At 43.4% G+C, this 17,209-nt stretch overlaps 1 protein-coding gene across 14 annotated transcripts in view; it reads left to right on the top strand.

Moving 5' to 3' along the window:
* The window catches only part of GRAMD1B (GRAM domain containing 1B), a 134,042-nt gene extending 117,199 nt beyond the window's left edge, over positions 1 to 16,843 (top strand). For all 14 annotated transcript variants that reach the window (XM_087939134.1, XM_026709015.2, XM_087939136.1 and 11 more), the window contains 8 exons: positions 2,122 to 2,240; positions 2,367 to 2,509; positions 3,428 to 3,531; positions 4,517 to 4,720; positions 5,769 to 5,859; positions 8,421 to 8,528; positions 9,568 to 9,685; positions 11,326 to 16,843. In XM_087939134.1, the coding sequence (XP_087795260.1) occupies positions 2,122 to 2,240; positions 2,367 to 2,509; positions 3,428 to 3,531; positions 4,517 to 4,720; positions 5,769 to 5,859; positions 8,421 to 8,528; positions 9,568 to 9,685; positions 11,326 to 11,415 (977 nt within the window). In that variant the 3' untranslated portion in view covers positions 11,416 to 16,843. The remainder of the gene's footprint in view (positions 1 to 2,121; positions 2,241 to 2,366; positions 2,510 to 3,427; positions 3,532 to 4,516; positions 4,721 to 5,768; positions 5,860 to 8,420; positions 8,529 to 9,567; positions 9,686 to 11,325) is intronic.
* The last annotated feature ends 366 nt before the right edge of the window (positions 16,844 to 17,209 follow it).

Here is a 17,209-nt window from a genome sequence, read left to right as displayed (position 1 = left end):
TGGTAAAAGGGGGCAAAACTCACTTAGCAACTGTCTCACTTAGCAACAGAAGTTTTGGGATCAATTGTGGTCCTAACTCAAGGACTGCCTGTATACCGTAAGCAAACTTGTGTCAGGGCTCCGGCAGTTACCAACATTTAAATTATGAGTCTCGAGCCAAACAAACTTCCAAAACTTCAAAAGGATTTATTGGGAGTTAACATTCTGGCACTGCCTGGATGTAGCCGACTTGAGACACATCATTCATTGTCACCCTTGACCCTGGTTTCCCCCCGCATCCCCTGGGTGTATCATAATTCATATTCTCCAATGGGACACACCCATAGCCAAGAGTCATCAATCATGCTCTCCAGTTAGAATTTTGTGGCAGAAACTTCACTCACCTAGTTACTATCTTTGAAAACATTTATGGAATGCAGTTTCGGTTTTGCAAGCTGCCGCACTGCTCCCCACTCCCTTTCTGCTGGCAACTCTAAAAAGACCAGGGAATTATTTTATGAGTTGACATTCGGCTCCCCTCACTTCTTGAAGGTGACCTGTACAACACAAAAAGAAAACAAATTTATTGCAAGCATAGGACTTAGGGTTGTGAACCCCTTGTCTATCATCTGGCTTCATCTCACCCATGTTGGATTTCAAGCCCATTTTAGATACAAAAACCGTTTTTGACCTTATCTGCAAAGCTTTTAATGTTCTGTGAATGGACCAGGACTCTTCAATGTATAAACCTTTCTAACCTCCAAAATATAGCAGTTTTAAAGGTTTGGGTTCCAAAAATTTAGATTGGGATGTGGTGGTGGTGAAAATGAATCCTCCTAAAATTCATTTAAATTTTTTAAAAATCCCTGGCCCAAGCAACAATGAGTTCTCACTTCTTTCTGATCTTCCTGCATTGCCTAGTTCTCTTCTCGGATAATGTTAGAAAGCTGTAGTTGTAGAAAATAGCCTTTTTCACCTGCAAGAATAAATATTTTTCCAGTTAACGCAATTAGCATTGGATTATTTCTTCAAGAAGCTCAAATTTATTGTAAAAGGGATTACTAGATGGGCTTCAGCGATGGAATCAGCTTTCCGTTTATTCTAGTGGATTTCCCAGAGAAATGCAATCCTCTGAGAAAGTTCAGCAAGTGGCTTAAAATCCTCTTAGGTTCTTTAAGTCCCTGGACACAATCAAAATTATTATTATTTTTAACTATCTATGGTCTTTGAAAATCCCATCAGGGCTTCTTTCATTTTGACTGAAGCAAATTAAAGTCTTTCAAAACACACTTAAGGACCATTGGAAAAGTGCTTTTTCAAGAGGCAACTGGACTTGGTTTTTCCTTGAAGACATTTCACTCGTCATCCAAGAAGCTTTTTCAGTTCTGGAGTTCAGTTCTTCAGAACTGAAGAAACTTCTCAGATGAGAAGCAAAACGTCTTCAAATGGAAACAAACACGAAAGTCCAGTTGCCTCTTGAAAAAGCACCTTTGGGATATAACCATGACCTGGATGACAGAGAATCTCCACAGATTTAAAGACCATCTTACTCTTTTATTGACTTTCTTTTACTGATATCTCAGAACTTTCCAAATTTTCTTTTTTGTGTGTGTTACTTTGGCTGAACTTGAACAAATCGTGGGAGAAGGAAGAAGGAGAAAGAATTTGGTTTTGAATAAAAAATAAAATACAGCATAGATTGTAGACTTCGTGTAAGACTTTTTTAGATTCCTGAGAGTCATATCAAATTTGGGAGGTATTTTTTTTGACTCTGGTGTCTTCCTCTTAATGCTGTCCTTCAATCTCTGGATCTGAAAGGGTTCAGAAGAAAGTCAGTCTTTACAAGAACAATCATCTATGGCTCAGCATCAGTTTTATTTTTATTTTTAAAAAAGGAAGGACCAAGAATAGACTTTTGAATTAAATGGAACTGAGCCAAGTTAAGAACTCATGCTAAACAATAACGTTCAGTGTCTGTTGTGTTGAATCAGCCAGCTTGAGTGGTGGTGGGGTCATCAGCAACACTTGATCTTGGAGTGGGTCTTGGGAGAATATTTTTTCTTTCCCTTGGGAACTGAAACTTTATCTCCTTCCTTCTATGATGCAACATTCTCCCTTCCCTTCGCTTCCCTTTCTCCTTAGATGTTGTTTTTCATCCATGGAAGAAGGAAGACACTGGCAATCAAAGCAGAGTTATTCTCTACACCATCACTCTCACCAACCCTCTGGCTCCAAAAACTGCCACCGTTACGGAAACTCAGGTAAGAAACTCAGTTTTAGCCTTTGAAGTCTCTTGGTTTGGGGTCCTTCTTGAAATAGGGACCTTGTGTCCTCCTCAGTAGACCAAATGATGACCATTTATGGTGCTGCTTTTCTCTTCTCCCCAGACAATGTACAAAGCCAGCCAAGAAAGTGAGTGCTATGTTATCGATGCCGAGGTGCTAACTCATGATGTTCCTTACCACGATTATTTCTACACAATTAATCGTTACACATTGACGCGTGTTGCCAGGAACAAATGCCGACTCAGGTGAGTTTAAGTTTGATGGCTTCTGTCTGAAATACTTTGGTTGGTGTCTGTTTCTGTGCCTGGAACAATACATTTCTGACAGCAATTTTTGGTAGCTCCTGAGCCATTTCAGTAAAGATCAGGATAGGTTTTTCTTTTGGAATCTCTGTAACTCAGCAATAAATTTTTCAAAGAAGCTACCATGTTTTCCCGAAAGTAGGACCCTGTCTTATATTTTTTGCCACCAAAAAAGGCACCAGGTCTTATTTTCGGGGGATGTCCTCCACCGACTAACCTCACTTGTGTGCATCGCCCCCGGCCTCCTTTTCGCTGTCAGAGGCTTTCAGGAAATTCTTCTTCTGTGGCTGGCAAGGCTTTCCTGTAGGCCTCTGCAATTGATAACAGAGCTCTGGATCAATCCAGAACTTTATTATCAGCTCCAGAGGCCTTCAGGAAAGCCTTGCCAGCCTTGCCAACTGCAGAAGAACTGGGCTGGCAAGGCAGGTATTGGAATGTGTGAGGTCTGACTACAACTGTCTGAAGGTAAGTAGTAGGGCAGCTCCACTTCTCTATCCCCACCCTAGATTATTTTGTGCCCGTGCACTCTGGAGTGGTTGGGATCTTAATTAGGGCTTATTTGGGGGGGGGGGTAGGCCTTATATTGAGCACATGTGTAAAAATCAAGCTAGGACTTACTTTCAGGGTAGGTCATATATTGTGGGAAATGGTACTTTGGATAAAGATTTAGATCAGGGACAACAAACCTGGTGTGAAAATTTTTGCAGGGAAACAGATTTGAGCCAACTAAATCTGAATAGATACTTGGAAGATGTTGGCTTGTTTCTTACTAGCACCTGGACAGCCAACTTATAAGGAAACTACAGTGATAGCTTGGAAGGTCTTTGAGATGCTTTTCATTGCTACAATTTTTCATTTCAGGGTTTCTACAGAGCTACGTTACAGAAAACAGCCATGGGGACTAGTGAAATCCTTCATTGAGAAGAACTTTTGGAGCGGTCTTGAAGACTATTTTCGCCACTTAGGTGAGAGGCTGCATAGCCTATCCAATGGAATTACCTTCTTGACCTTTTCATTCATGGAATTGGACTTGTTGTTGGAGTCAACGCTCAATCTCCAGATCATGGTTGTCCAACCTTGGCAACTTTAAGATCACCTATCTTAAAGCTCCCAGAATGACTTTAGCTCCCAGAATTCCCCAGTCAGCCATGGTTGGACACTCGTGCACTAGATAAATCTGGAGACTTCTTCATAATTCTACATTGATAAATAAGAATTCATATTAAGATTTTAGCCCTGCAGTCTAATACATCAGCACTTTTGGAAAAGAGATACGTAAGAACTACCAAAACAAGGAATTATTCAAAGTCCTTGTCTGAACAGAGGAATAACTACTACTCTCTTGAAGCACTAATGCTGGTCCTGACCTAGCAAATAGATCGGTAGTTTATCACTGAGTCTGCAGGTTCTGATTGAACCTGGGTTTTGCCTCCTATGGGATTTGTTAACAACCTGCCTAACAAAAGTCATGTTTTTGTTAAATTTAGGTGGAAAAACAAAGAACGTGTAAGCGTTCAGAATGGTGCTCATTGTATCTTAAATTCCTTCCTCCCAAGTCTTCCAAACGTTAGGCTCTTCCCCGTACAGTTGGCTTCACTCATTTGCAAGATACCTCCAAGCAGGCCCTGATTGTTGATGCTTTTTAGAATATCACCGTCGTCATCATCTTCTTTTAATGACCCCATAATCCCTTGTGGGGTGGAGTCTGAGCAACTTAATGGAGCTTGCAGAGTGTTTTAATGGCCGGAGGCCCTTCCTGTCACCAATGTGGCGGAGTTTTGTTCAGCAGATAAATTCTCAGGGTGCCCAGAGAGAGAACTAGAATATTGTTGTCTTACCTACAAAATAATTGTCTCCTCTCTAGGAGTAGAGGTTGGGAAGAGACCACTGCCTTTTGACCAAGCTGAACTATTCCTCTTCTTCCCTTGTTCTCTTCTTTCCACCTGGCAGAGAGTGAATTGACCAAAACCGAGAGTTTGTATCTAGCAGAACTTCATAGACAGTCACCCAAAGAGAAGGCGAACAAACAATCCTCAGTGCGGCGAAGGAAACGACCCCATACACACTTGAGGGGGCCTCATCTGGAGGAAGTACTGAGTCCTGTTACCACTCCCACAGATGAGGAGGTTGTAAGTCGAATCAAGCGTGTGGCAGGTATGATGTGAACAGTTGCAACAGATGAAGTGTGGTTGGGATCGATGAGACAGAAAGAGATCTAACAGTATGGTTTCATCAAGGATGTAGCACAGGCATCTTCAGTGGTAAACTGAATCATACTTCTTGGAGGATTATATATCTAAAACAAGGTTGAGACACCTCCAGTTCATTGTATGTGGAGATTCTCCATCATCCAGGTCATGGTTGACCCAATGGTGCTTTTCCAAAAGGCAACTGGACTTCCTTGGGTTGTTTCCCTTGAAAACATTTTGCTTCTGAAGAGCTGAAGAAGCTTCTTGGATGATGTTTTTTTCTTTTGGAGAAACAGCTTTGGGACTCCAGTTCATTGACCAAGTCTAATCCCTCACTTGGCTGGTGTGGGAGATCAGTTGATTTCCAACCCTAACGACAAACTTTTTGAGAGCAAACTTTGTTTGATTTCCATTTGGTAATTTATCTTTGTTCCTTGGCAGTTGAAGACAGTTTGTCCTTGCTCCCTGGCCTGATTCCAGGGTTCCCCTTTTTCTCCCTGTTCCACTCTAAGAGCTAATGTCGGGGTTCTGACTGATGAATATAACCAAAGTAGCACTGTTGAGACAATCCGATCCCTTAATGCAATATTGAGTGCATTATTTTGGCACAGAATGAAAGCAAAACCAGCTCTGGATAATTCCTGGGCAATTCGATATAATTAAAGTATGGAATCCTCTCTCCCTCCTATTAGTGCAGGTCACACTGTCCAATGGAGCATGACAATATTGTTATGAGAAGAGGTCTTGAATGTCTGGCAATCACCTGCTGACTCGACCTTGGTTCTCACGGCTTGACTGCTTACAATCCACATTTCAACTCCCCTTCCCCCTCCCCCCAATAGTTAGTTGGCAAGCTGGGAAGCAGTAAAAGTGAAAGCAGCCTGTAAATTTCAAAGCTTGACAGTTACGTGAGATAGATCTTCAGTATGCTTGAAGGACAGCCTGAAGTTGTGCCTTGCAGAACTTAGCTTTGGGAGGTGTCTTTTCAGTCAACCACATCTGCTCCTTTTCAGGTTCCACTCAAACACGGCACATCCCTGAAGAAAGTCCCAGCAGCTTCCATTTGCAGAATGTGTCCAAATTACTGCTTGTTATTAGTTGTGTGTAAGTAACTCCTTATCCTGGCTTGATTCCTTTCCCCCCCACTTTCCTTCTGCGATGGATTTGTGATGAGTTTCATTCCTGGTCTTACTCTGTTTCATTTCACAAGCCAAGGCTACCAAAAAGGCAAGTCTTATCATCCTGGTTGTGGATAAGCCAACATTGATTTCACTCCCCGTGGGTCTAATTTGAGCGTCTTTTCAAACTCCAGCCTCTGACAGCGTTCACCTGCTGGTACAAAATGTCCCAGCAAAGCATCGTCGGAAAACGTTATTGTCTTCATGCTTGCCCATAGATCACCAACAGAACCTTGGCTTACCGCCTTCATTTTCGCACCACACCTTAATTGATTTTACTGCTCATATATTTTTATTACCTTGATTGCTTTAATGTTTTTGGCTTTTTATATGCAAATTGGGAGTTAGTTGGTCTGAGTTTGGTGGCAGAGACTGGAATTAGAGGAGAACATGTAGAAATATAAATGGCCTACTTACACCAGTGATGGCGAACCTTTTTGGCAACAAGTGCCCAAACCAGACCAAGCATACATGTGCATGTGCCAGAGCACCGGAAAACCGAATACCATCTCGCCGGTGCATGCATGCCTGTTTTGGCTGTTTTTCACTGTTTTCAAGCTGTTTGGGGGGCCATTTTCAGGCTGTTTTTCAGGCCATTTTTTAGACCATTTTTGGGCCAAACATGCCCCCAAAACAGGCTGAAAAAGGCCCCCAAACAGTCTGTTTTTGGGGTGATTTTCTGGCTGTTTTCAGGAGCTCCGATGCCCATGAAGACCAGTTGGCCGGCGCGGGAAACCAGAAGAACAGCTGGAGACTGCGTACGCACCCACTGAGAGGGTTTTACATGCCACCTCTGGCACGCATGCCATAGATTTGCCATCACAGGCTTAGACTGTAGCAGGAGTGGGCAACTTTACGTCCCGTTCTCAGCATGGCGGGCTCAGGGATTCTGGGAATTTAAGTCCACAGGTTGCAAATTCATGTCATAGTTGCCCACTACTGGATTGGAGACTACAAGAGGGTGTAATTCTGACAGCGTTTAGGGGGAAGTTAGAAAGAAGCTACGGATTAGCACCTCTCTCCCACAGATTTTCAAATGGCATGAGTTCTTAGAGCTAGCGTTTTCTTTGAGAGGTGTGATCAACCTGGTCAACTTGTTCTGATAGTTGTCATACTGATGGGTCTAACTCTGATTCTGCCTCTGCTGGTTTCTTGAGGTTGGGTGCTTCCCTACCACCTTGTCACTCTGTGATTTCCCCGCTCTGTGCACGTCCTTCAGAACTTCCCTTGCGATGTTCTCCTCTCCTAATCTTTGCTTTCCCCGTCTTTTCTCTTTCCTGCTCCTGTTAGGATTTGCTTCAGGTATATTCTTTCCCTTTTAACGCTATCCTCATCTGCCTCTTTCTCTCTCTGCATCTTGGTTGGTTAAAGCTGGCTCTCTTTCACCCTGGCTGCCTGATCCCGACTTAGATTTGCTGGTTCTCCATTCTTGGGCTGAAGCTTTTATTATTTATTTTGGCTTTTCCCCCTTTTTCCCCCTTGCGTTCTTTTTTGTTCTTCAAACTGAATGCAAATAGCACCAGCACTTAGATTTATATACCACTTCAAAGTACTTTTAGAGCCCTCTCTAAGTGGTTTACAAAGTCAGCCTCTTGCCCCCAACAATCTGCATCCTCATTTACCAACCTTGGAAGGATGGAAGGCTGAGTCAATCTTGAACTGGTCAGGATCAAACTACTGGCAGTCGGCAGACTTAGCCTGCAATACTGCTTTCTAACCACTGTGTCACCATGGCCCTTCCTTCCTTCCTCCCTCCCTCCCTTCTTTCCTTCCTTCCTTCCTTCCTTCCTTCCTTCCTTCCTTCCTTCCTTCCTTCCTTCCCTTCCTCCCTTCCTCCCTTCCTCCCTCCCTCCCTCCTTTCTTTAGCAGATAACACTTAGACTTATATGAAATGTTAAGTGGCCATTATTGCACATTTCCCAAAGCCTGGAAAAGTTTCATGTCCTGCGGATTTCAATTCTCAGCATGGCTGGCTTAGGAATTCCGGGAATTGAAGTCCCACAGGTCACAAATTTGTCATTGTGGCCCTGTCCTGTTTTGGAGACTACCACAGAGTGTAAAATTCTGCCAAACTTTAGGGAGGAGTTAGGAAGAAGCTACGGACTGGCACCTCTTCCTTCCCCATGCCAGAGGCATGGCGACGGTCCCACAGGTTTTCTGAATACTCCATGGCATGAATCCTTAGAGCTTGCACTAGCAACTGTGCCAATGGTGTGAAACACCCTTTCCATCATAAATGCTACCATTTGCATTGATCGCTTGTTGACGCCTTATTTTATGATTTGAGCCATGCTTTCAGGGATTGTGTTTTTTGTGTTGCAAAATTGCCGACCCTTTTATTGTGGGAGCCCCTCCGAGTGTCTTGATTGCAGCCATGAAGGGAGGGGAAAATGATTGGGGCAGGGAGGGAAGAATTCCTGCTCCCTGTCGATAATTCTTCTTCTTTTCCTCCCCCCCCCGCCCCCCCCGCCTCTATTTTTCTTTCAGTTTGGTGCTTTTGGTCATCCTTAATATGTTGCTGTTCTACAAGCTGTGGATGTTGGAATACACCACTCAGACTTTGACGGCATGGCAGGGGCTACGCTTGCAGGAAAGGTAACCGATGCAGGCAGAGGATTCCGCTCTATGAGGAACAAGCTGAGACTGTCTTAACTACACTCCATGTACATGGGGACTCACAATGTCTTTCTTTCTTTCTTTCTTTCTTTCTTTCTTTCTTTCTTTCTTTCTTTCTTTCTTTCTTTCTTTCTTTCTTTCTTTCTTTCTTTCTTTCTTTCTTTCTTTCTTTCTTTCTTTCTTTCTTTACTTCCTGTTTCTTTTCCTCTTTCTCTTCCTTCCTTCTTTCTTTCTCTTCCTTCCTTCCCTTCCTTCCTTCCTTCCTTCCTTCCTTCTTTCTTTCTTTCTTTCTTCTTTCTTTCTTTCTTTCTTTCTTTCTTTCTTTCTTTCTTTCTTTCTTTCTTTCTTTCTTTCTCCTCTTTCTTTCCTCCCTTCCATGCCTTCTTTCTTTCTTCCTTTCTTTCTTTCTTTCTTTCTTTCTTTCTTTCTTTCTTTCTTTCTTTCTTTCTTTCTTTCTTTCTTTCTTTCCTTCCTTCCTTCCTTCCTTCCTTCCTTCCTTCCTTCCTTCCTTCCTTCCTTCCTCTCTCTCCCTCTTTCTCCCTCTTTCTCTTCCTTTTCCTTCCTTTTCCCTCCCTCCCTCCCTCTTCCCTTCCTTCCTTCCTTCCTTCCTTCTTCTTTCTTCTCTCTCTTCCTTCCCTTCCTTCTTTCCCCCCTCCCTATGGCCTTCCCTCCCTCCCTCTTTCTTTCTTTCTTTCTTTCTTTTTTCTTTCTTTCTCTCTCTCCCCCTCTCTCTCTTCTCTCCCTCTCAACCCCCCTCTCTTTCTGCCACCCATCTCAATCAATGACTCTCAGTGTCTTACAATTAAAAAAAATATCTTGAGAATAGCAAAGTTGCAAGGGGATGCATTTATGTATTAAATTTGTTTGCCACCCATTTCATCATGCTATTACAATCAGGGCATTAAAACATTTTAAAAAATGAAATACAAGCATCCAAACTAAAATTTGGCTGTAAGAAAGATTCCCGGCTGGCTTCAAGTGCTTTCATGTCTCTCTTTGCTCTTCCTGGTCTCAACAGGTTACCCCAATCTCAGACTGAGTGGGCCCAGTTATTAGAGTCCCAGCAGAAATATCATGACACGGAACTCCAAAAGTGGCGAGAGATCATCAAATCATCAGTAGTTCTCTTAGATCAGGTGAGAGCTACCTCCAACCTAGGGGAGAAAACATGGGTTGTGGATAGGCTGAAGGCAAGACAAGGGAAATAGCATGCCACTTTGGCACGGGTTCCGATTTATTCCATTTTTGTAGGAGAAAGAGTGCCAGAACCTGAGGGTAGAGTCAAACAAGGGATCAGCTTAGAATCCCTATGTAGTCACAAATGAACGAAGCCCAATCTCCCTTGAATTCCATTGATCCTCATCTAACTCCTAGCAGGTACCAACTGTTTGCTGAGAATATTCCTGGGCATAGTCATGAGTAGCAGTAAATCAGATTAACTAGATGTTTATGTATGGATATGATCTTTCATAACTGACAATTGTATCTCACCTATGAGATTATCCTTTATTTTATTCTCTCAATAACAATTCCATTAGGTAGGTTGGGTTGAGAGTAAGACAAAGTTATTAAATAAGGCAAAATCATTAGCAAACTCTAAGAGAGGATTAAACTCTGGCCTCTCCAGTCAATCCCTTCATCCCCTCACCACATATTCAGGTATTCTTATGGAATGGATAATTCCAAACCAAAAAACTATGTCCTAATTCCAGGTCTGCTTTGTTCGGTATTTCACGTCATTGAGTTTGTTAGCGTGTTAGAGCAGCTCGGCAGAACTCATCTGCCATCATGCTACAGAAGCCTGATGATGGCAGATGAGATTCTGCCGAAACGCTATGCTACAACTTTAAAAGCACAACTACAATGACGGGAAAATACCCAAACAAAGCTGAATGATATATATATAATATAATAATATAATATAATATAATATAATATAATATAATATAATATAATATAATATAATATAATATAATATTAAACAAAAAAATCAATGTCTATATAAACAGTGTGTTGTCTGAGTACAGTTGTTTTTAAGAAATAGTAATAATAATGATAATATTTATAACATTAATAAGAATCACACCATCATAATAATGATGATATTTGCATATCCATTTTAGTAAATCTTCAATGTCATTAATCCTTTTAAGTTTCTAATTTCTTGTTGTGGCCCACCGGCTGCCAGTGAGGAGGTGGGGGAGGCTCTTGGGCCAGTCCTGGAGTCTGGGGAAGGCTCTGATGGAAGCAGAGATAGGCCCAGGGCTGTCGGACATTGCCCAGCTGCCTTAGGAGTCAGAGATTAGAGGGGAAGAAGAACAGCTGGGGCCTGTTCCAGAACTGTGTATGTGCAGAGCTGTCAGGAGAAGGGAACAACTAAGGAACAGGGGTTGACTCGGAAGAAGAGGCACAAGTGGACGCTGAATGGCCCTTGCCATGGGGAATAAATAGAAGCAAAAGGGGAGTGGTGGTTGCAGGAGACAATAGTTTGTATTTCTTTCGGATGATTTGCTTATTGGGGTTCGTTCCTCAGAGACTCCTTGCCGGGAATTAATGCTCTTGGTCTGGCAATTATCCAAGGACTGATAAGGTCTGTTCTTGCACTTAACCCTTGGAAGGGATTATTGCTGGGACTTTAACTAAATAACTAAATAAAGAGGGGTTTTTCGGGACAAGGAGTCTTGGTCCTTGGTTCTGCTGAGCCTGGGTCAGAGCATTTCTGATCCTGCTAGTTCTGCAGTTTTGTGTTTTCAAGATGGTGTCCTTGCTTTTACAGATGAAGGATTCCCTCATCAACCTTCAGAAAGGCATCGGCTCTCGCGAATATCGGCCCGAGTCGGATGAGAAACGGAAGCGGTTCTACTAGCAGGCGGGAACACCTGTGGCCAGAGGATTTTTGTGCAATACATGTACATAGAGAATGAATATATAGAGAGGTATATATTCATCATCTCCAGATTTTTACAGAAGAAAGGAACAGCTGGCGTAGGCGAGAAAGAGAAGCACGGTGCCGACTGAATTCCAGCCAGGAACGTCCCCCAAGGAAGGGCCAGAATGTGATGGAGGAATTGGGCTTTTCCGGCACTGAGGCATGGTGGGAAAAAAAAAAAAAGTCCACTCTGGCCCTCCTGGATTCATGCACCTTTCTAGGCATTTTCCTGGCTCTTTATTTGTTGGTCTGCCTCTCTTGGGCGGGAGCTGGGGAGATGTAGGAAGCCATGAAACTCTCCTTTGGAGTCGATCCTTGACTGGTCTTGGCACAAACGGCCTATTTGTCCTGGCATGGAGGAACTGTTGTGTTATTTTTTTTCTCGGCAAGAATGCGGTTAGCCGGCGAGTTCTTCACGCTGGTTGCCAAACAGAGCATAGTTGCTTGTTCTCCACCCAGGGTCCCTTTGCGGGGTTTTTCTTTCATTGGCAAGTGGACTTCGACACAGGGTTCCCTTCCCCTCCCCGTGCTGCTACTTCGGCCGCCCCGGCATGTGACAGACAGGATGAGTTTGCTGCTTGAGGAGATAAAACGGGAAGCTTATTCTGGCTCAGGAATTCTGGGAGGAGAAGTCCACAAGTCATAACAGTTGCCATGGTTGCTTGGCCATCCTTGAGTCTCTCCCCCCCACCCCACCCCACCCTTCCTCTCCTTGTTTCAGCTGGACGGCATCTTCTCTGGTTGTTGTTGCATCCTTTGACCTTTGCAGCTTCAAGTAGTTACTTGAGAGAGTTGTCTCTCCGCTTAAAAGGGCTATCTGTACTTGCAGAGATTACCAATGGAAACCCACATCCAGGGCACTTGAACGGCTCCCACGTGTAAATGTCCCGAGCGTTCCCACAGCAAAACAAAACAAAAAGGCAACAACAGAGGTACAACCCAGGAACATGCCTCGGCTCGGCAAGGGGTTTCAAAATGTCTGCTTTGAAGTCCTCGTCCCGAATCTTGTATTTATTTAAGTCGCCTCATTTCTTCTACCCACGTAAAGATGGAGAGTTTGAGGAAGAAATCGTTTTGCTTTTTGTAGTGAGGGATGGGCCTTGACGTTGCTGTGTCTGTCAGCTTGGGCCATGACATGTCACTCTGCATTCACATGAAGCTCTTGTAAAAAAAATTTTTGTTTTGAAAGAAAACTTCTGAAGGTACATTCAGCGACTGCTTGATGTGGACTCCTGTTCTTCTTCAGCAGCTGATTTCAAATGCAAGAATGCAGTTTAATCCTTTAGAGCAGGGGTGTCCAACCTCGGCAACTTTTCAGACTTGTGGACTTCAATTCCCATCATTCTCTAGCCAGCCAGGTTGGATGGAGAATTTCAGGAGTTGAAGTCCATCCATCTGCGAGTCTTTAAAAGTTGCTAAGGTGTTCTCTTTGATTTAAAGAAGGTCCTTCTTGGCAGTCCCCTAGCGATTGGAGGCCGGAGCGTGGCAGTTCGGCAAAACACAGACATGATGAGAATATCAGTTGGCTGAGCCGTGAACAAGAAAAGGCAAAAGTGTTTTATTTTTTTAGGACTTTTCCTTGGGCAAAAAAATGCCTACTGCTTGAAAGAAGCTAGAATTCCACCAATTTTTATTTTTTGGGTGGATTTGGTCAAAGCAAACATTTATCTCATTTGGAATGAAGCAAACTGAAAGCAAGAGCTCAGTTTTATCACGCAAAAGGCCATCGTTTCCTAGAACAGGGGTCTCCAACCTTGGCAACTTTAAGCGTTGGCAGGCTTCAAGTCCCAGAATTCTAGGAATTGAAGTCTGCCAGGCTTAAAGTTGCCAAGGTTTGGAGATCCCTAGACGTCCAAAGCAGAGCAGTAGTAGATTCTCTCTGCCTCCTGGTGTAAAACTAGAAATTTCCTGGCAAGAAATAAAAAGAGTTTTCCCTCTTTCAGGCTTCATCTGGATGGTGCCGATCAGCGTTTAACTGATCTGCACCAAATACCATCCTCTTCAGCAACTATGAGCAAGATATTGTTTATACTCTAGGTAGGTTATTGAGCCAGAAAGAGAAAACATATTTGGCATGAATTATTCATCTGAACTGGGCCTTTTTGTGACGAAAGTTGGCATTTTCTCTCTGCACACTGTCAAAAGATAAACAAAGCAGCAAATCTTAGCCAGCCACAAACTTCTCTTGGATTGACTAGTAGGGGTGCCACAAGTCCAGATAGACAAGCAGGTCAGCCCAAGTTCCAGATATATTGTCCTTGTTTCCAGAGTTGTTGATCAACACGAATGCAGAGTATCTGCATCCAAGCTTCTGGATTTCTGGAGTCCAGCTGTTTGGGAGTGAATGAAATTAAGTTGGTTATTTTATTTTTATTTTTCACATGCTCCAACTGGAGAAGTGGGGGGTGGGGGGGTGGGATTGTCCTGCATTTTGCTTTTCTTTTTTCTTTTGCTAGCTGGCTGGGCTAACTGGCAAGAGATAGCAACTGGAGACAAATATTTCCATAGTCAAACAAAGATTCTTTGTAGGAGGTCAGAATGGCTGGTGGTCACCAGTGAGAGAAAAAAGGGCAGCTGAGAAGATAGTTGACAGTAAATTTGGGACACTTAACTTTCTTAGGTTAATTTATTTGCATTAATATATATCTATTCTTGCACGATTCTGCTGATTGGCAGTCTTTGGGGGATCTCTTTGCTACTTATCTTCGGGCCCTGGATCCTTTCTTGGTGAGCACAGTCAGGTTTGGGGGCCACCAGAGCTTTTCATTCAGAAGGATAGAAGTCTCAGATGAACCTCCTCCTCGTGAGGTTTCGCTTCCCTAAAACTTAACTAGGGCGTTGTGAACTGCTGTTATTGAAACAAACATATTATTTCTTGGAAAGAGTGAGTGGGCACAATGGTTTGCAGGACAGACTGAAGAGAAACTGTTTCGTGTAGACTTTTTATTTTGCTTGATTTTGTTTTTTTTTAAAGAGACATTGAAGAGAACTTGGGATTCGTGGTCATTTCACAACTGAGCGTTCACAGACTCATCCCAACAAAATGTATTCTCTTCCCTCTCCTTCCCCCGTCCCCGGAAACTCTCAAAAATCTCTTTTTTTGGGGGGGAGAGGTGGGGCAGTTGCATTGTTTCTAATCCCTCAAGAGTTTTGCCCATCGGCCTAAACTGTGTTTGCTTCGTTTGGAACAGAGTTAAAGGTATAGGACCGTGATGACAAACCCATGGCATGCATGCCCCAAATGACACACAAAGCCACGTCACCCAGCATGTGCGGCCTTGCCTGTTTGTCTTCCGGGTTTCTGGTGTGCATGTGCATGCAATGATCAGCTGTCCTTCATGTGCGTGGCAGTGCCGAAAACCGGTAGGCGCATGCACACTGGCCAGCTGATTGTCAGGAGTACATACATGCCAGAAGCCGGAAGTTTGACTTTTCCGGTGCGTGGCCCCCAACGAGCGTGCATGCGATGTTTCTGCACCACCTTTCTGGCCCTTGGTGCTGAAAAGGTTCGCCATCACTGGGATAGGAGATGTTCACGGTGTTAAATACGCCTGCCAGAGGGCGGATTTTGCTTAATTTATATGCAGGGTTCAAATGGAGTTTTGTTATCCAGGAGAGGCACATATACGTGTGGGAAAAGGATCTGGCCTTCCTCTCAATTTGTCTTGACTTCTCTCTACTCTTATTGCGCGTCATTCCACCTTTCTTGTGGTTGGTGAGAGTTGTGATCAGCAAACGGAGCCCATTGTTTCATTTTGTTTTGACGATGCCTTCCACACTGGTAAGTTTGTCCGTTCATGGAAAGGCTTTGCCGAGGGACACTTGGTATCTAGAAATAGCTTCTTCAGTCTTCTTCCTCTGCTTCCATTTTTGATTTGTAGGTTGTTGAAGTCCTGGGGTTTTTTATTTTAATATAGCTGACCCTTCCCTTTGGCTCCTGCTACAGTCAAACCCATAAAACCCACTGTTGGCATCTCAATTTCATAGCAGGGCGCACGAGAGTGACCAGAGGGACTTCTTCTGCTGAGAGAACTGGTAGATTGGGACCTCCAGACTTCAGAAGGTCTTGGAGATACCTTCATATTCCCTAATGGTCAATGTTCTGCTGCAATTCTTTGTCTCCTCATGTCCATACTTCCTCCTTAGGGTGTTCTTCATGCTCGGCTGTCTGGCTCACGCTGGTGGAAGCACAGATGACTCTTCTTCTTGTGCCATTCGTCCCTAGATGTGTCAATCAGCCAAACGGGTGGGTTAACTGTCCCAGCTGCAGCCACACACCCTGCTTGTTGAGAACACGTTCTCCTTTTACCCCCTTCCTTGAAAACAGCAACATAGGGACGTTGGCTTCCTTGGGATTTTCGCCCTCTTCGGTGGCTTGACTTACTGCTAATCTTCTGGCCAACAGTGCGTTCTGAAGTGGTCACAGGGAAGGCAAGTCCTCCCTTCTGTATCACCCTCAATCTTCTGCTCTTTTTTGACCATGGCTGCTGTGAGAAGATGACGGTGGTGATGGTGACAAGCATGATTCGCCATGTTTTTACATTACCTCATTTTACTTTGGTCAGTCGAGGTGTGGTAAGATTTGAAGGACAGGCTTCCCAACCTCATATTTCCATTTGGGAGACCATGGGAAGCTCTGGAGATATTTCTCCATGGGTCAAATTCTCCTATTGATTCTGAGGTCTCTGGGGCAGAGTTGGAGGAGCTACTCAATTTCCAATAACTCAGATCCAAAACAGGAACAAGTAGCCATTTCCCAATGGTTCCCTGCATGATAAGGATGGCGTGCATCCATCCGTTCTTCCCCCTTTTTTCCTCACCTCTGAAGCATGACATTTTGGTCCCCACAACTCATCTTCTTAAGCTGCTGCTATTCTCCAGGTACTTTTTGACTCCCTAAAGAGAGGGAGGTTTTCCAAAAAGGGGAACTATAAAGGGACCGGACAGAAGGCCAAGTAATATTTCCTTTCCCACCTTCCCTGCATTCATTACAGGTAGAAGGACCTGGGACGATTAACAGCATAATCCTGGAGCCAGGCCACATGCTAAAGATCTCTTCCCCCACCCCACCCCCCAACCCCGATTGTGTGTACGCGTGTGTGAGGTTGTGTGCGCAAGTGTGCGTGTGCATAGGATCTGTCTGTGCGAATCTGTATCTATACTAAACTTTGCGCTGTGCGCAAGGTCTAATATAAGTTGATTACAAAAATAAAAATTGAAAAAACAGAAACAGGAAATCATCAACCACCACAAGCTTGAGTTGATAGAAGCTAGGAGTTATACAGGCTACAAAGCCAAAATCTTAATGTAAAGTAGCTAGAAAAAGAAATGGAATAAAAGTATGAATAAAATATAATGAACAGAAGACAGTAAGTGTCATTGTTTTTTTTTAATTATTATTATTGATGCTCTTATTATTTTATTGTTTTACCATTGTCTCTTTCTACAGTCTCTATGCCTCATTTTAGGGAATTCTCCCTTAGAGGTAAAATCATTTTAACCAAGTATCTTCTTCAGTGGGCTGATAACCAGGCAAGAGTGATCAGAACTCCACACAAGCTGCTAGATTGGAAGACAGATCTCCCAAATCTTGTCTTAAATTATGGAAGCAAGTAAAATTAGGAAGCATTTATCTCTTGAAAAACTTCCCGAGTTTCAGAACTATGGTCTCCCTTGGACCCTGTAAGTCTAAAAAAGGACTCTAAAACGAGGGTGTCCAACTTGAGGACTT

This window comes from Pseudonaja textilis, chromosome 9 (genome assembly GCF_049901715.1).
Source record: "Pseudonaja textilis isolate UNSWEBS1 chromosome 9, rPseTex1.2, whole genome shotgun sequence".
Taxonomy (NCBI): Eukaryota; Metazoa; Chordata; class Lepidosauria; order Squamata; family Elapidae; genus Pseudonaja; species Pseudonaja textilis.
Note: the sequence above shows the minus strand (reverse complement) of the source record. Positions and strands in the feature narration are given on the sequence as shown.